Source organism: Beta vulgaris, chromosome 1 (assembly GCF_026745355.1).
Source record: "Beta vulgaris subsp. vulgaris cultivar EL10 chromosome 1, EL10.2, whole genome shotgun sequence".
Classification (NCBI taxonomy): Eukaryota; Viridiplantae; Streptophyta; class Magnoliopsida; order Caryophyllales; family Amaranthaceae; genus Beta; species Beta vulgaris.
In genome coordinates, this window is record NC_079202.1 from 50724976 (window position 1) to 50746949 (window position 21974).

Consider the following 21974-nt stretch of genomic DNA (forward strand, 5'->3'; position numbering starts at 1 on the left):
ATTCTAGTATTCATTTGAAAAAGAATAAGAGCGATAGTATATCACAAGAACAATATGCAAAATAAAATAATTGGTAGTGTAATGTTCTTGATGAATTATACTAGACTTGATATAGCTTATGCTGTTATAGGAGATTGAGCAGATATACTCACAATCCTAACCGGGAGCATTGAGTTGCCTTGATTAGATTGTTGAAGTATTTAAAAGGCACTATCAATTTGGGTCTCCATAGGACACCTTGTGTCCTTTGAGGATATTGTGATGCCAATTGGGTGTCAAATAATGATGAAATTCTAGCGGTTATGTTTTTACTCTTGCTGGAGGATCTATATCATGGAAATCACAAAGCAAACATGTATTGCCAAATCTACAATGGAATCTGAGTTTATTGCTTTAGAATTGACAGGTCAAAAAGCTGAATGGATAAGGAGTTTCCTTGTTGATATTCCATTATGGGGGCAAGCAGAAATTGGGATAATGAATAATCAAGCCTATAATGGAAAGAGAGAGAGCATATTCGTTTAAGGAATACCATAGTTAGAAATTCTATTAAAAATAATGTGTCGTCACTTAAGTATAGTCAGAGAGGAACTTTGTTGATTCTCTCACCAAAGGCCTTTGTAGAAAAATGGTGTTGGAGTCAGCAGAAATGGGGTTAAAACCTATTGTGATGGATATCCTTCTTAGAAATTCCTAAGTTCAAAGGGTTAAACGAAAACACAAAAGAAATTCCTAAGTATACTACTACTATTCCTATTAATAAAAGTGTTGTAATATTTTATTTTATTCTACTATTATATGTGTAAGGTTGAGAATAGATAAGTTCATAGCCTTACTTAAGGTGGTTTGTGATAGTACAAACTTGATGAACTTACCTATGTGAATGTGGGGATTATGCCCAATCCCTTATGAGAGTTAGATGTATTAGACTCTCTAGAGCATTCATGACAATCCAGGTTATTTGTGGGGCACCGAAGTACAATTTTGCGAGAAAGTTTCTTGATTTGAAAAAGGTTGAGTGCGCAACTATGCTTTGCTAACTTCGTGAAAGGTTCAAAGAGAAATCTACCTATTATGACAGTAAGACATATTTGTAAGTGTCAATTCAAGTCCATAAGACATGATACTTCAAAACCTAGTATCTATTGCCCATATCATCTTTTCCCAGCCCTGTTTCGTTCTAATTCTTTTGAATTATGTAGGGGATTGTTGGAGTTTATAAGTAAAAATTTTAAGTTTGCTTCAAAAGAATATGAAGTGTCTTTTTTAATTTTGTCCCACATTGAAAGAACAGAAGGGAAGAATAAGGTTTATAACCATTATTCTTCCTCTACCCTTTGAGTTGAGTAGCAATGGGACTTTTAGTAGGTACGTGGTGATATGTGGTTATCACATGCGTGCCGCCGGCCCAGTCTGTGGCTTGGGGAATAAACTTAACTTAACTATCTTTTTGGTTCAATTATTTGTCAGCACTTAATGATCGTTTTTAATCAGTAATTAAGTTGCCGTTTTTTCCTAATCTTTCTCTTAAAGTTATTGTTTTCCCTAATTTCTCTCCTGATCTGCTGTCATTAACTTCCACATTTACTGCCCGATTTTTCCCACGTTATCAGCAATGATCTAATCACGTTTGATTTTCCATTTCCCCTATAAATACCAGTGTTCTAGTATTCCTTGAGGACACAGAAAAAACACAAAATACATCTCCTTCTTCTTTCCCATTTCCCTTTTTATGGGCAATATTCAAGAACATTCTCAATATGCTTTTCTGCAACACTGAAAAAGTAGAAGATGTGTATCCCTGGAGGTTAATTGATGTGAGCCCATGTGTTGTTGCGCGGTAAATTTAACTTTATGACAGTGATAATTTCACGCCACACGGTTGTCAGATAAGTTTGTTTAAGTTGTTACCAGTTTACGTTCCTACAAATCAAACCATAAAATTTATCCAAATCTACAATTCTATGTTCTAATTACCTTGATTTCCAAATGATAACTCTACAATAACAAGATTAGCCATATCACATCCCAGATCTGATGAAATAGGATGAATTGAGACGTTTTGTAAATACTTAATTTTCCTGAAGATATTAACTATTTCTTTATTTTCCGATCACTTATAAAAGTATATGAATATGGATTACAAGTCAATGAATGTAGCCATTAAATATCAGCAAAAAAATCTTTAAGATTCAAGTTAATTACTAATAATTAAGACAAACTAAACATGATTAAACTTTTTGACCCAATAAAAAACAACAAAGTTGTGTCTTGCTCTCACTGGATAATAATATATCCCCCTCCACGGCTCCACCAAAAACTGAAAAAAAAAAAACCAACTTTAGATGAAAAATTTAAAAACATATAAAAAACGGGCAAAAGATGTATGAAAGTGTTCTGGGTCTCTCTCCTCAGCAACAACCACAGTCAGAAAGACAAAAAATGGTGGATACAAAAGTAGAAACCATCTCAAGATTAGCTCAATGGAGGATCGACAATTTTGGTCCTTGTTCTTACAAAAAATCTGATTCTTTTAAACTTGGTCTTTGGAATTGGTTAGTTTTTTTTTGTTTCTTCTTTGCTCTTTTATCTTTACTTTCTTTCACCCAGAAAAAGTTGCAAACTTTCTTGGTTAATATATTTGATTGTTGCAATATTTTTCAGGCATTTGGCAATTGAAAAAAATCGATATTTGTATGTAAGATTGTTTCCAGAACCATCTAGAGTGTCGAAGGATCATCCCCCAATTGCTCGGTTTATTCTTAGAGTATCTAATCTTGGTCTTAGTCGCAGACCCTATATTTCTCCCAGTAAAATTCTATCTTTCTCTATTTTCAATTTCCTTTTTTAGTTCATGAAGTGGGTTGTTTCTATTTGTTGTGAAATTTAACTGCTTTTTTTTTATTATTATTATGATCAATGATTGAAGGGTTTATTTATTTATTTATTTTTAATACTCTATTATTGTTACTGTGGTTGAAATGAGCATCTTATAGTTGGTGGGCTTATGTCTGTTCTTGGAAGTTAAGCTCTAGTTAAATTTCTGTGATTAATTTTTCTTTTTGTCATATTTTGTTGGGAGTTAGACTATTAGTATGCTTTAGAATCCAGAGGTTAGTTGCTATTACTCTAAGGTTTGTAGATACTGATCTTGCACAAAAGCATACTACTTGAGTACTTGATGGCTATGTTACTCAGCCTTGGCTACACTTGCCCACTTCGATATGGTGTCCAGGGTGTCGGACTCGGCTATTTCATAGCAAACCGTCAAGATTTTGGTTTGAAGCGAATTGTATGGGTCCAACATGGGCGCATGAGGAAATTAGAAGAGTCGGTGTAACATAGCTTGATATGAAGTTGTTTGATCCTACATAGTTATCTGAATTACTACTGTTTTGGATGTTTCATTTTTAGTTGTCTAATTTCCCTTTGTAGTAAAGTTTTGTTCTTAGGTTTATCATATCTTACTCTCTAGGCTAAGCACCATCCAAGATATCAAAATAATTTCAAAGACAGTCTGTTTTGTGTACTTTGTGCTCAATTCTATTTTCGACATGTATTATGGAAGCAATGAATGAGGGATGTGCGTCATTACTTCACTACTCCATCATTGTTAATCTTCTTTGCTACTTAGTGCTTGAATGTATTGTTAACTCTAAAGTCTCCTAGTTTATGCTGAATTACCTTTGAAGGCTTATATAACGTATGAGGTTACTTAAAGGAAGATAATTCAACAAGGAAGGAAGGGTTAGAAGAGAATAGTATCTACATATTTTTCGGATTTCTAGTTCGTTGGTGTGATTTTTCTAGCATTCTATTCACTTTGTATTTATGGTAATGTGTAATTAGAGTCTTAGAGGTTGCTAGTTGTATAAGCAATGGTACTTTATCTGGATCTCCTTTCAGTTATAATATTCATGTGGGGGCATGTAATCTTAAGATTTAGGGAAGTGACCAAGATATCATCGATCTTGAGCTATGAGTTCAAAAAATGTACTCCCTTATGTCCAAAATGTATATTGTTAAATTAATTTATTTTCATTCAAAAGTTTTGTCACTCTACATTATCAAATTAACATTAGATGCCTCTTTATTATAAGACTAAGCTATCTGCTAATATCAATGCAATATTAAAAGTTTACAATACCTATGCTATTTCAATCGCTTTTGACTAATACGTTAATAGAAGTATGTTAGAAGTGGTCAAAGTGACAAATATTTTGGACTAGAGGGAGTATTACAGTACCAATGCTATTCCAATTACATCTGAACTTGTGGTCTTTGTTATATGCCCACTAGCCATCAGTTCTCACTTCTCAGCTCATGACTCGGATGAATAGCAATTACCCATCTTGATTAAAATCAATATCTGAAAGAGAATCTCGTGGTTACTTTCTCGAGATTTATTGGCAAATATGCTTAATTAGTTATTCATGATATTGGATGGCCAATACTTATAAAGCAGGACATCCTCAAATCTCACATTCAAGGAGGGCAAGAGGGAGGTTGGGGGGGAGCTGCGCTGACATCCAAGTCCTTAACTGATTGAAACATGAGAATGTGGAAACTAGTGTGCTTGCCTTCCCTTACTCGATAGAAATAAATGTTTCTAACATCTTTTATTGCCTTTCTGCAGTTCATGAGCGACTGCTGCGTAACAGTGATGACTTTGTCTGGCCTGTGGACACCACGTTTTATGGCCGCTTTGTCATTGATGTGGAATTTCTGGACTTGAAGATCTGTCCAGCGAGTGTGAGTCCCAGAATTATCTTCATCTATCAACAGTTTCACTATGTGTTTGCCTGCTATCTGAACCATTCATTTGAATATTAAGCTTTCATCTGGCCTTCTTTCAATCGATGCATTGGATAAAATTGTCATTATATTTTTGTGATGTTTCCAAAAGCTTCAAGTGCCTACCACACTAAATGAAACTCTATGGTTATAAATGAAATTAGTCAATTGAAGTCCATTTTCTAGAGCTAATTTCCATTTCAATGTCCTAACCTTTGAGGCTAACCATATTGAAGGACTTGTAGGCGTTATGATTTTCTTTATTGTATCTTGTCTAGGAATGTATAATTACAAATGCCATGTTTGAAGATACCTTATGAGAAGCTTGATATGTCAAGTCAGTGTGGTCTATCGCCTAGTTAAGTCTATCATTTTATCCATAGAAATTAACCCTACTACTGCTCCAACAATTGTTCAGACCTCCAGGGTAGTGAATAATTGCTAGGCATCAATCGAGTAAAGACTCTTTCAAGTTAAACTGAATCCTACAAAGTAACTTTTGTTTTGTTTTTTTACCCAACCTCTTTAATTTCATAGGGAGGACAACCGAATTCTATATGGCCAGCACAAGAAACCATGCAATCTTTGACCACTCAAGGTGCCCTCCGAACAATGTCTCGCATGCTTTACGAGAGCATCCATACTGATGTTACCATCAACACAGCCGATGGAACCCTGAGGGCCCACAAAGCAATCCTTTCAGCAAGCTCTCCCGTGTTCCAAAGTATGTTCCTCCATGATCTAAGAGAAAAAGAATCTTCCACCATCGAGATAGACGACATGTCATTGGAATCTTGCATGGCCCTTCTCACCTACGTGTATGGAACCATAAAACCCGAGGATTTCTGGAAACACAGGCTTGCTCTTCTGGCAGCTGCAAACAAATATGACATGACAGATCTTAAAGATGCTTGTGAAGAAAGCCTCTTGGAGGACATCAACTCGGGGAATGTTCTAGAGAGGCTGCAGGAGGCATGGCTTTACCAACTTGATACACTAAAGAAAGGGTGCTTAAAGTACTTGTTTGAATTTGGAAAGATATATGACATCAAGGATGATATAAGCAACTTTTTTCAAACTACTGATAGGGATTTACTGGCAGAGATGTTTCATGAGGTTCTTACAGTATGGAAACCAGCTTAAATAGCCATGAAGCGTGTCATTGGTAACATGTAAATAATCGCTAAGCTTCTCTCTTTTGCGCCTTAACCTTTCGAATTCTTCCTTCCCTGTGTTCACCTTTTCTTCTTACGTGGGTGGGGTTGGGAATGTATATCATATTTGTACTGTAATAGTACATGGTAACTTGGTAAGATTTGTTGTGTTAAGAATTAAGATGTATGTATTGATTTTATGGAGCACACCGCTAGATGCAGGTAACCACAATTATTGTGTAATGAATCTGATGATGATAGACTTCAAATGAAGTTTTCTGTTATAATATGCTTGTGAAGGAAATCAGGAATTCATATAAAGAATTGTGTTCTGCTACTCAGATTTAGGTACTCGTATAAAAAACCGATACTTGTCCAAGCATCGGTCTCGAAAATTTTCCTTATTTTTGGTGCAAATAGATTATCAAGGCTAACCATGTTGTCGAGGAGAGTAATGTAGTCTCTTTTGTTTTTTACAACTCAGTTGTTGCTTAGCTTGGGTAGCTCATTTTGTTATAGTTTCATGGTACTTGACTAATTCTGCATCAAGTTTCGAGGGAAGAATACATTTTGTAAAATGTAAGGTATATGACGTTTTTATATGAACTAATTTAGTCAATGTGAATGTGCATACTATGGATCCCCTGTTTTTTCTGTTCCATCTGAATTAGGGATGAGGAGTAAGCATATTCAAATGATAATCCAACTTCTTCTGTCCTAAAATAATGAGGATTCCAACAATTTTTTTTTTTTTTTGAAAATAGAAATAAGTTTGCCAAAATTTAAACTTATAAGTCATTAAAATAATCCAGAAAATATATAAATTTGTCCTTTCAAAAAAAAAATATAAATTTAATTAATTTAAAAATTATACTAATTGAGCTTATTTATTTTTTTACCATCTAGTTAAAGTAAGGATGTTGATTTTTTTAGGGGATGATTGATCCGAAAATTTGGATCATCGATTACTTTAATATTTCCTCTTTCTTTCACCTCATTTCACTTATGATTTATCATTAGTTTTTGTGGTTTTTTTAATCTCAGTAGATGATTTACAATTTTGGTCTTTTCAACCATTTGATTGCTTTTCTTGATGCCATTAGATTGTTGCCAATTCATTATGCATGGAGCCTATCATTATTCTCTTTTATCAGTTTTGTCTATGATCCAACTATGATCAGATCATTGGAATGATATAATCATCATTCTCTCTCCTTTTTTTTTTCTCTCTTCTAGTTCTTTATTATAATTTTCTTGCTCTCTCCTTATGATCTAAGTTATAAATCATCCAACGGGTTTACTCTAAGGCCTTATTTGGTTGTATATGGGAAATCATACTTCCTAGGAAGTTATTTTTTCCATGTATTTGAAATTCCTAAAAAGTGTAAAATTATGTTTGGTTGATAATGGTAAGTAGAACTTCCTATGGGAAACTCTACTTACCTAAGGGGACCTGGGTAAGAAACTTTCTCCATTTTGGAGGAAATATAACTTCCTAAGAAGTGCAAATTCCCATGATTTTGCCAACCAAAAAACTTCATATATTTCTACTTCTTAAAAATTTACACTTCCCATAATTTATTTTGCCAACCAAACAAGACCTAAGAATTATAACTCGTCTCAAGGCAAGCATAATATAATGATATAATTTTATTTATCTGTATGGTTTAAAAAGTGTAGCAATAAGGCAATACTCAAATATTTTAACAAATGTTAAAGTTTGTTAAAAACACTGCAACATTTTTCTAGACGGGATGATTAAAGTTGGTCTGACTTTTGACCTTTCACATACTTCTTCCATTTTGTAGATGATCCGTTCTGACTTTTGACACTATCTGGCGTATTGCACCGACTCGTAGAACGTTCCCACAAGTTCTAAAACGGACATCCATCCAAAATAAATCTGCCTTCTCAACACCCAAAAATCACACACTCTCTAAAATCTAAATACATCCTAATTATTACTTACAAGTTACCAACAGAAAACAAAGTAGAAAAATGTTTTTCTTCTTTGTGGGAGGAGTAGATCAGAAGGTTGGTCAAGTCCTTAAAACCGGAGTTAGCCGGTGCATCAACTGTAATTCGAAAGCTGATCTAGTCAAATACGACAACGTTTTGAAGGTATTCTTTGTTCCTGTTTGGAAATGGCCTGGTAAAAAGCCTCTTCTTCATTGTAATACTTGCAATCTGTTTTTTCCAGAATCTCTCTCCAAAACGACGTCGTCATCTTTGCCTTCTCATAATGATGTTCTGCGTTGCCACTCTTGTGCTCGCCTTGTTGATGCTGATTACCGCTTTTGCCCCTTTTGTGGTGTTTCTTTGTAATAAACTTTAGCTTTTTTTAATGGGATTTTAGGGTTCTTGTTTGTGTTTTTTATACTTCTATATATAATTGCATAGTTACATGTACTTGTACTTTGGATATTTTTAAATTTTAATCTAGTCAAACACTTGGATCATGACCACTATCGGTTTCGGGCCGTACCAACGGGACGGGTTCTGAAAGAAGCGATATGTTACTGAACTACCTTATTCGGAAAAACGAGAGCATCTTTGAAGCTCATGTAATTAACTAGTTTATTGCTACTCTATGTAATTATTATTTTATTGATTCGTTTGGTAGTTGGTTATAAATGGTGGTAATGGATTTTTTGAATTTTCATTCTCATTAATACCACCTTGTAGGTGGTAATAAGGGCCTGTTTTCCCCAGTTTATTTTCAGTTCAGTTTAGTTTAATTCAGTTCAGATCAGTTCAGTTCAGTTCAGACCAGTTCAGTTCAGTTCAGCTCTTGACAATACTTTTACTCTCACATATCACTATTCATTTCAGTTCAATTCAGTTCAGTTCAGTTCAGTTCAAATCAGTTCAGTTCAATTCAATTCAATTCAGTTCAGTTCAGTTTAGCTGTTTTATGCCGAAGAGAACAGGTCCTAAGTGGTAATGAAAATTGCTTTCACTTGAAGACAAAAACATAAGTTTATGGATGAGATTGTTTATCCATGGGGAAATAAAATATTTCTCCATGAAGATTTTGAGGATGTTTCCTTAATAAAATTATACTTAGAATTAATCTTATTAACGAGTAACAAACGAATCATATCAATTTTATAAGTTAGTCTATAAATATTAGTTAACTTTATCTGTATTAGTTTTGTTTCAACGAACGTAGCTCATCCGAATTCGTTTTGGCAGATATAATCATAAATCATTTCTATCCTAGGAGTGCTAATGATTTTTTAAGATCAAAATACTATATCATGACCAAGTATTTGGGAGTGTATCATATTAAGTTGCTAGTTAGAAGTTGGCAATTCGGGTTTATCACTGTTGGCATTCAAGATTGATGTATAATATTGGTCCATCATGTTCATCCTGAAATTTCTTCACAAAAATTACATTTCAAAGAGAAAAAAAAGAGGGGGTTAATATACATACATTCATCTATCCTAAAGAGTGCAAAATTACAGTCACTCGGACATATAATTGGCTTCCAAATTAGGGTAGCCGAAAGGGCGGTGAAGAGGGGGGAAAGAAAATGAATTATTGAATTTAGCACTGAAACTGTACATCTCGCAGAATAAACAAACATGCTATAGACTTTGCCTCACATTGTTGACAATTTCCACTTTTCCGAGGTTGAAAAACCTCAAATCCTCAACCCACGCTTTACGATAGTCAATCGATCATTTTTCCGAGCACTGGAAAGGGGAGGCCAGTGTTTTGTTTTTTAATGGAAGAGTAAAGTCGAGCCGTCAGTATGTTACGTTGGAGTATCCTCCCGAGTACTTCAATCGGTGAAGGGGAGACGTTTTTCTCCTCGGTCGACTGCTTCTCTCCATTGCCTATATCTGACACCGAGTTTGTCATAGGGTACAGGCCAGTTCCAGATGTTGGCTCCATTGATCATGCGTTCTTGTTGTCCGAGCACAAGTCTTAAATCTTCGTTCAATACCTGCATCAGTCGTAGTGTCGTAAGAAACAAGGCTTTGGCATAAAAGAGTGGCTATTTTGACTAAATTTAGTTTGCTAATTTTTGGTCTCATGACTCTAGTAAGGGTAATTTATCCAGGTCCACCAAGTCTTTTATCTCATGTTTAGCTAATTTTTCTTTTAGTCCAATGGAGTTAATCTTCACAAAAACAGGAGGGCCACTTTTTATGTCTACACAATTGGGATAGTTCTTTAAAGTCACTGGCCCTTGTATGTGAAATAGAGAAACCAAAAACTGAAAACTACAAAAGAAGGTTTGTAAACGCAGGTTATTAGTTTTTCAGACTTCAGAAGAATTTCAAGCTGAAAACTCGCAGATATACTAAATTAGAAGTATTGAAAAAGATGATAAGTAAAAGAGTGTACCTTCTCTGCAAAGTGCCTCCATAGATGTTGCATGAAGGGAACATGCTTCAATATTGGAGCGAAATCTAGTGACATTCTATAAAGCAATCTTGTTTTCTGTTTTGATGAAGGTAAACACACGTGAAGCTGATGAAGATGCGTTGCACATTGCTTGGTACTTTGTCCTTCCAGTTTTCCTGGCTTAGATATACCAATTGTAGAAAGCACCATACAAGGTGGTCTAAACTCCATATCTATGGGATAAGGGTCCCAGTAGCCTTGAAGTCCAGATGATGGCGTCAAGAATTTCACCAAGCTGCAAAAAAATGACAACACCAATAATTAAGATCGGTGGTATGTCCAATTACTTTCACGTTTTTGGAGGCACGATCCATGACTAACTTTGACTAATAATTCATTGACATGGACAATAATGATCTGTGACTCGCATATTGTGAAGGTATGGGAATTCAGTTAAGAGCGTTCAAAGTTATGACACGAGTACATGACATTGTTTCTTGAGTACGAATAGCAAATTATTAGTTTCCATATCTTTGGCCGGAATTGAAGTGTCCATACACTTTTGGGATGTAAAATGCTGATTCCAATAGCATGTACACTTTTGGGATGTCAAAAAACTGATCCCAATAGCATGTAAGGTTTTAGAAAATCACATGCTGGAATAACCATGAATGTGATAGTTATATTTTTCATTTACTTCTGTCTTCACAGCTCAAGACGAATGATGAAATGCAAACCTTGGAACACTCCATCCTTTGGCAAATGTGGAAGTATGCGTGAAGGGAGCATGTGCAAGGTCCAGAAGATTATCCAGAAGTAGTCCATGTTCAACTGGAAGTTCCATCACGATCTGCATGCTTCAAAAGAACAGATTAAAAGATAGTACAGATAAAATTTGTTTTAGGTTTGTAACTGCTAGTGTAAGAAGAGTATACCTCTGCATGGATTACAAACCCTTGAGGAGGTAAGAGTGAAGGAAGGGAGGCAGTAGGAGCGTCATTGCCAGGCCAAATCCAAATCATTCCTTCCTGCTCAGAACAAGGCAATGATTTTATCCTAACATCCAGTAACTTGGTAGATGGCATTTTCACGCATTTTCCGTCTGTTGAGTATTCCCACCCTGTAATACATCCATGATTGCAACCAAATCATTAGCATAATATAAAATTAAGCATCCTCAAGTCGCCTATACTTTTGCAAAAGGTTAATTTAGTTTTAGTAAGTATTCTTACCATGATATGGACACTGAATGCGACCCTCATTTACAGATCCTAAATCAAGAGGGCACGCTCTGTGTGCACAGGTGTTCCTAACACAACCAGGTTTGCCATCTTTCCCCCGGAAAATGACCCATGGTTCTTCAAAGCAGTCCATTGGGATCTGAAAAAGGAGAAAGCCAAGTATCTCTTTAGTCTGTATATGTTTACAGTCATGAATAGAAGGAGAAGAAATGTATGATTTAAGCTCTCAATAGTTATACCATAGTGCCATCCTTCAAGTCTGCAGAAAAGGCAACAGGGTGAAATTCTTCAGGCTGGGATGATAAGATTTGACAGGACCTGATACATCTAAGGTTTTACGAGACGGCTTCCTCTTAGTTGGTTGCAGGGGCTGTATGGAGGTACTTGTCGAAGCAGGTGGTTGATTGATTTCAGTCGTGGTTCTGTCTTGTAACAACCTATCATTAACCAGTTCCTCCATGTAAGCTAGTTTACCTAAAGCTGCTGACACCCGTGCTTCAGAAATATGAACCTGTTATTGTCACAGATACGTATAAGGATACATTGTTCATCACTTTTAGATATTGGTCACCGGTTGTTAGTTAGATTCTAGAAAATCAAGCAAATTGAGATAACAGACTCAAGAGTCTAGTCTCATAAACTATAAGATGTTTTACCTTTTTATGAGCCTGTTCAAGCTCATCTTGCAACCCTGCTAGCTCTTTTCTCAATGTGCCAACGGACTTGTACTCACGAGCAAGAGGGTTTAGTACCTCAACAACCTAAATATAAATGTATTTAAAAGTGAGAAATGCTGCCTTATAACAAAAAAATTTAGAACATAGCTGAACTCATATTTCAACTCAAATGTTACAAAAGTGACCTCATTGTGGAAAGTATTAGCCTTCTGGGGAAGTAAAGAAAGGCAAATGAATGGCATATGCAAACATGCAACAGAATTTGCAAAACCCGAGTGGGAATTTTCAGCTTCTGATGCTACTGGGCTAAATCATTAACTCCAATTATTCAGATAACTTTCTACTAACTCTTGATTATCACCAAGTAGCCATCAGTTGCTACCTTCAAAATCAAGAGCCATGTAGGTACTCATATACTGACATACATAATCTTCATGACTATTATAATTGAAAGTCTATTGAGAGACGCAGGATTTACTATACAGAATCTTAACGTGTAGAAGAGATTTTCATATTCCTCGTACATATAATATATGTTACTGATTAATCTTTCTTCTAATTATTGCATGTGTAAATAGCCATGATGGTCTACAACTGGCAATTCGGTAGACTGGCCGTGTTTGTATTTGTGTCTGGGCTTTGTGAATTTCGGGTTGTTCTTAATAAACATTAAATATATAAGATTTGGGATAAGTACTTAATATGGCAGAAGGATGAAAAGGAGTTGTGCTTGTCTAGTGTTTCTCTCGGTTACTTTGTGCTTGCATCATGCCTGTGTCAGTCGTGTCAAGTTAAAGATTGCCTATGATGTCCACGGTTGAAATAAGTATGATCTTTATCGGAATATCATCTCAAGCAATAACCAGACCTGTTCTCAGATTCTTTTTCTTTCTCCTTTCTACTTTTCCTACTTTGCTTCTTGCCAGTTCCGGTGGGGAGAACTAATCTATCTTGGTGAAGATTGAAACTTTCTTTTAAAAGTTATCATATACTACTAGAATTCAGGACATAATGACAGATAACTACAGACCTTTTCGTGTAGCAGCATTATTGCAAGGACATCCTGCCGAGCTCGCCAATCCAAATATTGGATATCAAATCTTGCCACTTCCAACGCTTGATTCACATCCAATATTTTTCCTTTATATAGTGGTGCTTTAGTTCTTGGATCCTCCACATTGAAGAGTGTCCCCCATGTACTCTTTTTGTCTACAGATTCTCCATCCTCCCGAAAAACAGCAAACACTCCAATGCTGCCTTTTACCTGGATTTGTTTCCCCAGCCATTAGCAAATAGAACAAACTCAGCGACTACAGAGTATCCCATATAATGGTAAATAATCGAAACAACCAGAATGGATCCCTTTTCGAGGTCCACATTCCAGAATATCAATCTTACCCACTATTTAGTTAAGATTAGTAGAGGAGATACAATCTCCAAAGACCCATGAAAGAGAAGTTGAAAAACATTATTAAAGAACTGGGAACATCTTTTTCCTTCGATTGCAATGAATATAGGCCATATAGGAGATAGGACCACAACAACTCCTTATCCTATTTTGTGTCCATTTAATGTCTCTGTGTCTCATACTCCTTGTTAATAGCGTATCACCAACTTCGATAGATCAATTATTTGACTCGAAATGTGAATATCTTACAACTCGTAAGGTGGAAAAATCAGGAGAGATTGAGATACAAGACCTCTCTCGCGGAAATTCACCCTAAAGCATTGCCAACTACGTGGCTTCAGGCTTGAACTTCTAATACTTAAATTACTATCCCAAAATCACCATGCCCAATGGTCAAATCAAACCCTAAGACAATCACTAATCAATTACATACAATATGACTCCTAATACTTAGAAAGACAAAAAAAATATAGAAATTTAACTTTTAAGAAGCCAGCTTCTAATCTCAAACACTACCATCCAATATTCCAATTCCAATCTCCTTTGCCAAATTCAAGCAGCATCAATCGTCTTCAACTCATCCTAATTACAAAAAATAATAGACTAGTCTACCCATTTTCATACGTGCTAAAGAGTATAATCAATCTTGCCCTCTCTCTAATCTATGCAGCACGGGTACTACTTCTAAGTCACGTACTCGTACCTGTACCCATGCCAGATACGATACGTATCATGTATGGATATCGCGTACCCATTCCTAAAATTTCAAAATCTTGCCGTTTTCCGTCCCCGCACCCGTATTCGTCGTCTATGTGCAACCTAATCGCTAATTATGGCGCCCATATAACAACATTCAAATTACTCCTATCTTACAAGTAACCTTAAAGTGTTAAAAAGGCAACATATCCAGATACTTGAGTTCAATAAAAATAAAATCATCAACCAAAACTTAACCATTTACCCAGAAAAATTCACCAAATCAATACTCAATAGGTTAAAGATCATATTTTTAAGTCATTTACATAATCAAGGAGAAAAACACAGAAAGTTACAAATCAATATGATCAACTTCCACTAAAAAAAATTACTAACTAAACAACTACTATTAATACAAACTTAGAAACAAACCCAATAAAATGACATACCTTTTTAGGATTAAATTTAAAAGGGCGACTATGAAAAATAGGAAGAGAAAGTGCAGAAGCAGTAGCAACAGCATTCATGGCGTATATTTCTTTACTTGTATAAAAAAAATACCCCCAAAAAATATTTAGGGGGAAAAAATGTGAGAAAAAAAATTTGGTAGGAAAATTAGTGAGGATTTTTGAGAGAAGAGAGAGAAAGAAGTTATGTTGGATAAGAGGTTGATGCTGGACGCGATCTGAGTAGGCCTTCCATTGAATGCCATGTGGGATTTTATGTTGTACACGTGGAATTGTTTACTCCACATGACTTAAAATATTGAAAGTGAGTGTTTGTGTGTGTAACTATCAAATGCAAATGATGGGGCTTAAAAATCTAACTTATCTTGGCCAGCTAGGAAGTTGGATTCTCTAGATATAATTCTTTATCTTCTCTTCTTCTTACATGCATAATTAATTAATTAATATTAATAAGACAATACTATGATAATTTGATGGTCCAATTTGGCAACTACTTAGGAAAAGTATCCACATATGTTATAATTATGGACATTATTGTGATATGTAAGAATTGGGGTTGGCTCAAGTGGAATTGTAGAAAACTGAGGGAGTATATCTCTTCATTACTTTCCTCATTCACTTCTTGCTCATCTACATTTTCATCATCTTTACTCGTATATTTGTAGAGACCTGTTCTCATCTAAATTTTGTTTTTATATGTATTATCATAATTCATTCTCGTTTTTGCAGAAGCATGAATCGAAGTTTCTTCTCTGAATTTAGTTTATTAAATGCAAAGTATTCTACCTAGTCATAACACATTTCACAAGTTTGCCAATATAACTAAGGGTGCGTTCTCCTCAATTTAAAAAATTAAGTTCAAGGTCTAATAAGTTCAGATAAGTTGCAATAAGGTCCAATCAGGACAATAAGTTCCAATCAGGTCTAATAAGGTCTAATAAGTTCAATCAAATGTAATAAGTTCCAATCAGGTGCATAAGTTCCAATCAGGTCTAATAAGGTCCAATAAGTTCCAATCAGGTCTAATAAGGTCCAATAAGTTCCAATCAGGTCTAATAAGGTCCAATAAGGTCCAAATAGTTAATGTTCAAAAAACATTTGTATTGTTGTCCATTATTTTATTATTCATAATTTCATATCACTATTAGCTGATTATGTTATTATTATAATTTTAATTAAAGTACCATAATGATTATATAGTATTATACTTGTATTAGTGTCTATTATTTTATTAAATATTGTATTATTGTCTTTATTTTATTATTCATATTACTATTAGCTGATTATGTTATTATTAGAATTTTTTATTAAAGTACCACAATGTATAGTATTATACTTGTATTATTGTCTATTATTTGATTATTCATATTACTATTAGCTGATTATATTATTATTAAATAATATTATAATCATGGTCAAATAATTACGGTTAATAATAATAATCATTATAATTACAATATTTTGCAATTCGTCTTTAAATAAGTAGTTAATACATTCTACTACCTTCAAGTAAATGAAAGTGGAGTGAGAATTTTTCATATGTGTCAATTTTAACTTATTAGCAATAAATGTTAATCAACTTTTAATTTTCTACTAGTGCTTTATAAAATCAAAACAAGACTATTAGATATATTAGTGGTGAAAGTTATGTATAGGCAAATATATAAATGGTAAATTTTTTTTATTAAATTAATTATCATAAGAGTAATTAATAATAATTACTTTTTAAAAGAAAGAATTTTAATAATTATTACTTCGTAATAAAATTTGAGGGGTAGTATTTACATTAGGGGTAATATTTATGTTATTAATGGTCAATTTTTTTGTCTAATAAGGTAAAATAAGTTTCAATCAGGTCCAATAAGGTCTAATAAGTTTCAATCAGGTCTAATATTTCAATCAAGGCCTATAAGGTCTAATAAGTTTCAATAATGTCAATAAGTTCCAATCAGGTCCAATAAGTTCCAATCAAGTCCAGTAAGTTGATGAATCAGGTCCAATCAGGTTTAATAAGTTCCAATAAGTTCAGTTCAGATAAGCTCAGAGCCAATAAGTTGAAGAGAACGCACCCTTATTAGGTGAACAATTGTAAGAATTTGGATTTTTAGTAGTTATATGATCTTTTATGATCACAATTTATAAAGAGGCCACGGCTTGTTATTTATTAGCAAGAACGGTAGCTATTATATTATTTACCCATGTACTTTTTGTATAAGTCATGTGGACAAGGTAGTTCCCCTCGTAATAGACTCAGTAAGGAATACTAAACGGGGGTGTGCACACTTTAGGAAAGGTACCTAGGCAAGGAAAAAGGACTTTTATTAAAGTTATATACTTTATATTATACAAGTATCCAAGGAGTTTATACAAGTTATTTCAAGTATCCAAGGAAGGTTTATATGAGTATTTTGAATGTTTAGTAAAGTATTTAAATTTCCGCATATACATGTACTCAGTATTTTTACTGACACGCTTTTGTTTTGTTTTGTTTTATGGCTTTGTCCCTTGATGACCCTTTTGGTGAGCAGAATTTACAGGTTGATATGATGCATACTTCATATGGGGGAGCTAGTGAGGAGTCATAACTAGTCAAGGAGTTGTTATTTTATTTTCTTATTTCCATTGTTATATAGTTGTACAATAAAGTTTAAACTAATAAAGAGAAGTTATTTAAGTTATTTCCGCTGCATTAGTTTAAAGTTCAGTTAGTAGTTAGTATTAAAGCCTTTAACGTTATCACGTGGCGGTAATACTCTCAAGTTTCTCAAGTGTTTTATATTAAAATAAGTTTTCCAAAAGAGAGAAATTTGGGGGTGTTACACCAAAATTTTAGGTTCCGATTGGACCAGTTCCAATTTCGGATTTTTAATACCCACTGGGTTCGTGTTTGTGAAAATCTACCGGGTATCCGATTGTACTCACCCTTAGGGTATATAAGGAAGCAACCAGCTAATCTTAAAGGAATCTATCAAATGGTAGCAAAACTTAACTTTTGAGACATTGAATATATCATCTTAACACTTTTCAAAGTATGTTTGTGATCTGAAAAATCTAACATATAAAAGGTGTTTCATATAAAAGTTTTCATAAAGAAATACTCCCTCCATTTCCTAAAGATCTTCCCACTTACTGTTCCTACAGATACCAAGGAAAATCAAGTTGTGTGGGGCATGGTGTGAGTAAAGTAGGAGAGAGAAAGGGGTTAAGAGAAATAACAAATAAAAAGGAGTTAAAGTAGGAGAGAGAAAGGGAGTAAAATTGAATTAATAATGTAATGGTGGACCATATGATAGTGACATGAGAGGGTAAATAGGGAAATTTGTTTTGCCAAATAAGGAATAAAGCAAAAGAGGGAAGATCTTTTGGAAACACCCTTAAACGGAAAGAGGGAAGATCTTTAGGAAACGGAGGGAGTAATAAAAGTAGTATAAAGAGATTTTATTAGTTGCAAATTTGAAATCTTACAAGGTACTCTACTTGCTTAGTCGTAATAGGACATATAAATATCTTTATGACTAATTTTATAACTCAAAAGGAATCTTAATTAAGTAGTGTAAACGTGTAAAATATGTCCCCAAATATGATGAGGATGTGGATCCCCACTTGAAAACCCGGGATTTTTTAGAGTGTAAGTTATTCAGATAAAATTCAAAATCCAATCAAATTCAAACATAATCAATAGTTTAGATTAATATATAACTCAACATGAATTTTAACTGGCACAAATGTGTAAAATATGTCCTCAAATCTGACGAGGATGTGGATTCATGACTGGAAAAATATTGTTAGGGTGTAAGTTATTCAGATAAAATTCAAAATTCAATCTAATTCAAACATAATCAATAGTTTAGGTCAATATTTTTCAATTTGAAGTGAGTTCGAACTTAATTGTTGACAATCAAATTTTCTATTAAAATGTTGGATCTAAAAAAAAGGAAGAAATTGAAAGTTTATACACAAATTTTGTTGGTTAAATGTTCTGTAAAAAAAACTTAGATTTGAATATCTAATTTTCTGTAAAAATATGTCCTCAAATCTGACGAGGATGTGGATTCATGACTGGAAAAATATTGTTAGGGTGTAAGTTATTCAGATAAAATTCAAAATTCAATCTAATTCAAACATAATCAATAGTTTAGGTCAATATTTTTCAATTTGAAGTGAGTTCGAACTTAATTGTTGACAATCAAATTTTCTATTAAAATGTTGGATCTAAAAAAAAGGAAGAAATTGAAAGTTTATACACAAATTTTGTTGGTTAAATGTTCTGTAAAAAAAACTTAGATTTGAATATCTAATTTTCTTTGTTTATGAATAATTATATATGCTCTTTTGGAGATTTGAAAAATACTAGGAGTAATGCAAAAAGCAAGGTCCTACCGGGAGTCGAACCCAGGTCGCTGGATTCAAAGTCCAGAGTGCTAACCACTACACCATAGAACCTTGTTATATTTATAATCACAGCAAACATATTATATGAATTTACAAGTAGGTCTATGGAGATTCGTTCGGAATCGGCGACGTGTAAATATGTAATCATCATCTCCAGAATCAATGAAGCACATGTCTGTACGAAATGCAATCAAAAAAAGTATCAGCGTATGACCGTAATTAGGGCGTTCAAAACAGCTTAACTGTCTTTATAAGCAAGTAGGATTGGACAAATTGCCTCACAGAGTCACAGACTCACAAATTCACAATGGTTATTTCTATTTTCTAATAAGTTCTAAACTTCTAACAGCCAGCTTACAATGGGGCGTGTTAGAAATATGTGAGACGTTAAAATGACATCTCATACAAAAAAATAAAAAATTTGATATTAAAATTAAGTTAAAGTGGTACCAAAATAAGATCAGAGTATCAAAATGTAACCTCGATAACAAACTAAAAGTTGATACGTACCAAAATAGAGTTAGTACCAAAATATATATTTCATCCGTTTCATAATACTCACTACACTTTTTATTGTGGGAAGTTTCACATTACTTGTTACACTTCCTTTTTGGGCAATAAACTTTCTCTATCTCTCCCCTCTCACGTGGGTCCTTTTTCTTTTTACTCTCTACCTCTCTCTTCTCCAAAAATTGTCTAGGAGTCTGTAAATTGAGAAATGTCGCGAGTAAAATGAAACGGGGGAAGTATTGGTACCTCTTTGACTTAGCCTTGGTGCCAAAAAAATTTTGTCTTTTTGTATGAGTTGTCATTTCGGCATCTCACTATGAGACACAAATACTTTCTCGCTTACAATTATCATGTTGCCCCTCGATGCCATATAGTTCATCATTGCTCGATCATTAGGTTTGCTTGCTAATAAAAAGGAAAAAATCAATGTTATTTTTTATAGAAGATTATGAGGGGGCATCAGTTCATCTCAGAGATTAGAGATGGCCAACAGTACGGGATTATCTACCCCAGCCCGCCTCTCAGGTTGTGTGGGTTGAGCCTACGAAAAGCCCGGTCTTGTCAGACTTGAACCGTGAAATTAGTGGGTGGATCGTGGGCTAGATTTGTTGAGCCTAAGTGGTGTCAAAACGGGTTCTCAAACAGGTTTTGGGTATACCCACGGCGAACCAAGTCAGAATTGTGACAATCAGTGTTGCAAGTCGTGATTGGTCAGGTTTGAACGTCAATTCAACTTCGATTAACTCCTTGTCGAGACATTTTGATTTTCTTATGGATTTTGTAAACAAATCATATTATTAAAAGCATTGAGATCTACATATATATACATATATATGTATGTCCGATATAGATATATGGATGATAACAAAAAAAAAACACGATATTGTTTACTGTGATGTTTAGTGTATTTTCTTAGTCAACTATTATTTCGACTAATCAATTGCGTAAAACCACTCTAATGAGTAAAGGAATAGAATGACTTCATATGTTCTAATATTATATATTATAACCAGCGACAATAATAACGAGTAGACGATCAATTCTAAGTTCTATATAAATGATTTATTATTATAAGCATTATGATTGATATAAGTTTGTAAATAGCTATGATGATAATAATGAGACTAGTAATAATAATAATAAACATGAAGTGATGATAATAATAATATAAATAATAACAGTAATAGTAACAACGCTAACAATAATAATAATACAAATAAGAACAGGAATACTAACAATAACAATATAAATACTAATAATAGTAATAGTAGCAACCATGCTAATAATAACAATAACAATAACAAACATAATAGGATATATATGTACTATGTTGTGACTATATATGATAAAAACAAACTATTTTATCGATATGTTTAATCGTTTTAGTAGTACATTGGTATAAATATAATTGTAAAACCATTCTATTTTTCTAATACTATATTGATTACAAATTAGTCCACGACTCTTGATGTGTTATTATATTATAACAAATGACAATCATATATTTACAACAACGGTTCATATGAGGCCTATGTGATTATAACGAGAGTTAAATGTTGTACAATAATAAGAATAAACATAACAATAATTTAATTATATAAATGATAGTAAACATAAAAAACATAAGTCAATAAGTTAACAAGTACTTACTAGTTAGTAACGTGTTAGCAACCATATGTTAACTTAGCATTTAGTCAGTTACTTACTTAGAATCATAACAACTAAGTAACTCACTAGCTTGTTCCACGATAATCGAAAGAAGTTGTTACTAGGTAAAATTAATGAATGTATCAATATAGATTATAAGCTAATTCAAGAACAATACAATATTTTAGCTAATAGTCTTCATGTGAAATGCATTTCGAAACTAAAAACATGTATTTGGATTGAAACAAGCTGTTATTGGACGAGATCAATAAATATATCATTGTAAGTCGATAATCTATGTCAATGTAACACTACATGCATATAAGTTTACTGAACTAAATATAATTATACTATTACTTAATTGAGTAATGACTGATAGTTGTATAAGTAACGCTATAAGGAGTCTAATTAAAATTAAGACACTCTCATAACTCTAATTAAATAATAATAATAATAATCATGGTTATATTATGCTAATTAATAAATGTTAGTTATACTTAAACACTAATCATAATAAATTCAATAAAATAAACAAAATTTCAAATTAATAAAATAAACAAAATTTCAAATTAATAAAATAATTGACTAACACTAGTGGAAAAATGAAGAAGGGCTGCGCTTTTTGACAG

At 33.5% G+C, this 21974-nt stretch overlaps 2 protein-coding genes, 1 long non-coding RNA gene and 1 other non-coding gene across 4 annotated transcripts; 2 read left to right on the forward strand and 2 right to left on the reverse strand.

Moving 5' to 3' along the window:
• Positions 1 to 2318: 2318 nt before the first annotated feature.
• On the forward strand, positions 2319 to 6235 carry LOC104893233 (BTB/POZ domain-containing protein At1g21780). Its single transcript, XM_010679338.4, has 4 exons — positions 2319 to 2555; positions 2665 to 2810; positions 4637 to 4752; positions 5332 to 6235. Exons 1-4 carry the CDS (start codon positions 2383 to 2385, stop codon positions 5935 to 5937), a joined length of 1041 nt encoding a protein of 346 aa, XP_010677640.1. The 5' UTR covers positions 2319 to 2382; the 3' UTR covers positions 5938 to 6235.
• A 1693-nt stretch (positions 6236 to 7928) lies between these two features.
• On the forward strand, positions 7929 to 8321 carry LOC130591209 (uncharacterized). The gene is made up of 2 exons (XR_008968950.1): positions 7929 to 8069; positions 8149 to 8321. It is a non-coding gene; the product is annotated as an uncharacterized LOC130591209 (long non-coding RNA).
• Positions 8322 to 9291: 970 nt separating this feature from the next.
• On the reverse strand, positions 9292 to 14966 carry LOC104893235 (chlorophyllide a oxygenase, chloroplastic). The gene is given in 10 exon segments (XM_010679340.4): positions 9292 to 9903; positions 10308 to 10602; positions 11045 to 11157; positions 11243 to 11427; positions 11540 to 11687; positions 11788 to 11828; positions 11831 to 12059; positions 12205 to 12309; positions 13256 to 13489; positions 14779 to 14966. Coding segments are annotated over 10 exon segments (1593 nt in total). The 5' UTR covers positions 14857 to 14966; the 3' UTR covers positions 9292 to 9738.
• Positions 14967 to 19167: 4201 nt separating this feature from the next.
• Positions 19168 to 19239, reverse strand: TRNAQ-UUG (transfer RNA glutamine (anticodon UUG)). The gene has a single exon. It is a non-coding gene; the product is annotated as a tRNA-Gln (tRNA).
• Between the last annotated feature and the right edge of the window lie 2735 nt (positions 19240 to 21974).

What these genes read in the sequence shown, in the direction of transcription:
- LOC104893233 (XM_010679338.4), top strand. Translation starts at nt 2,383, where the DNA reads ATGTATGAAAGTGTTCTGGGTCTCTCTCCTCAGCAACAACCACAGTCA. An exon ending in AAACTTGGTCTTTGGAATTG is followed by an intron (nt 2,556 to 2,664) that starts GTTAGTTTTTTT and finishes AATATTTTTCAG; the next exon opens with GCATTTGGCAATTGAAAAAA. An exon ending in CAGACCCTATATTTCTCCCA is followed by an intron (nt 2,811 to 4,636) that starts GTAAAATTCTAT and finishes GCCTTTCTGCAG; the next exon opens with TTCATGAGCGACTGCTGCGT.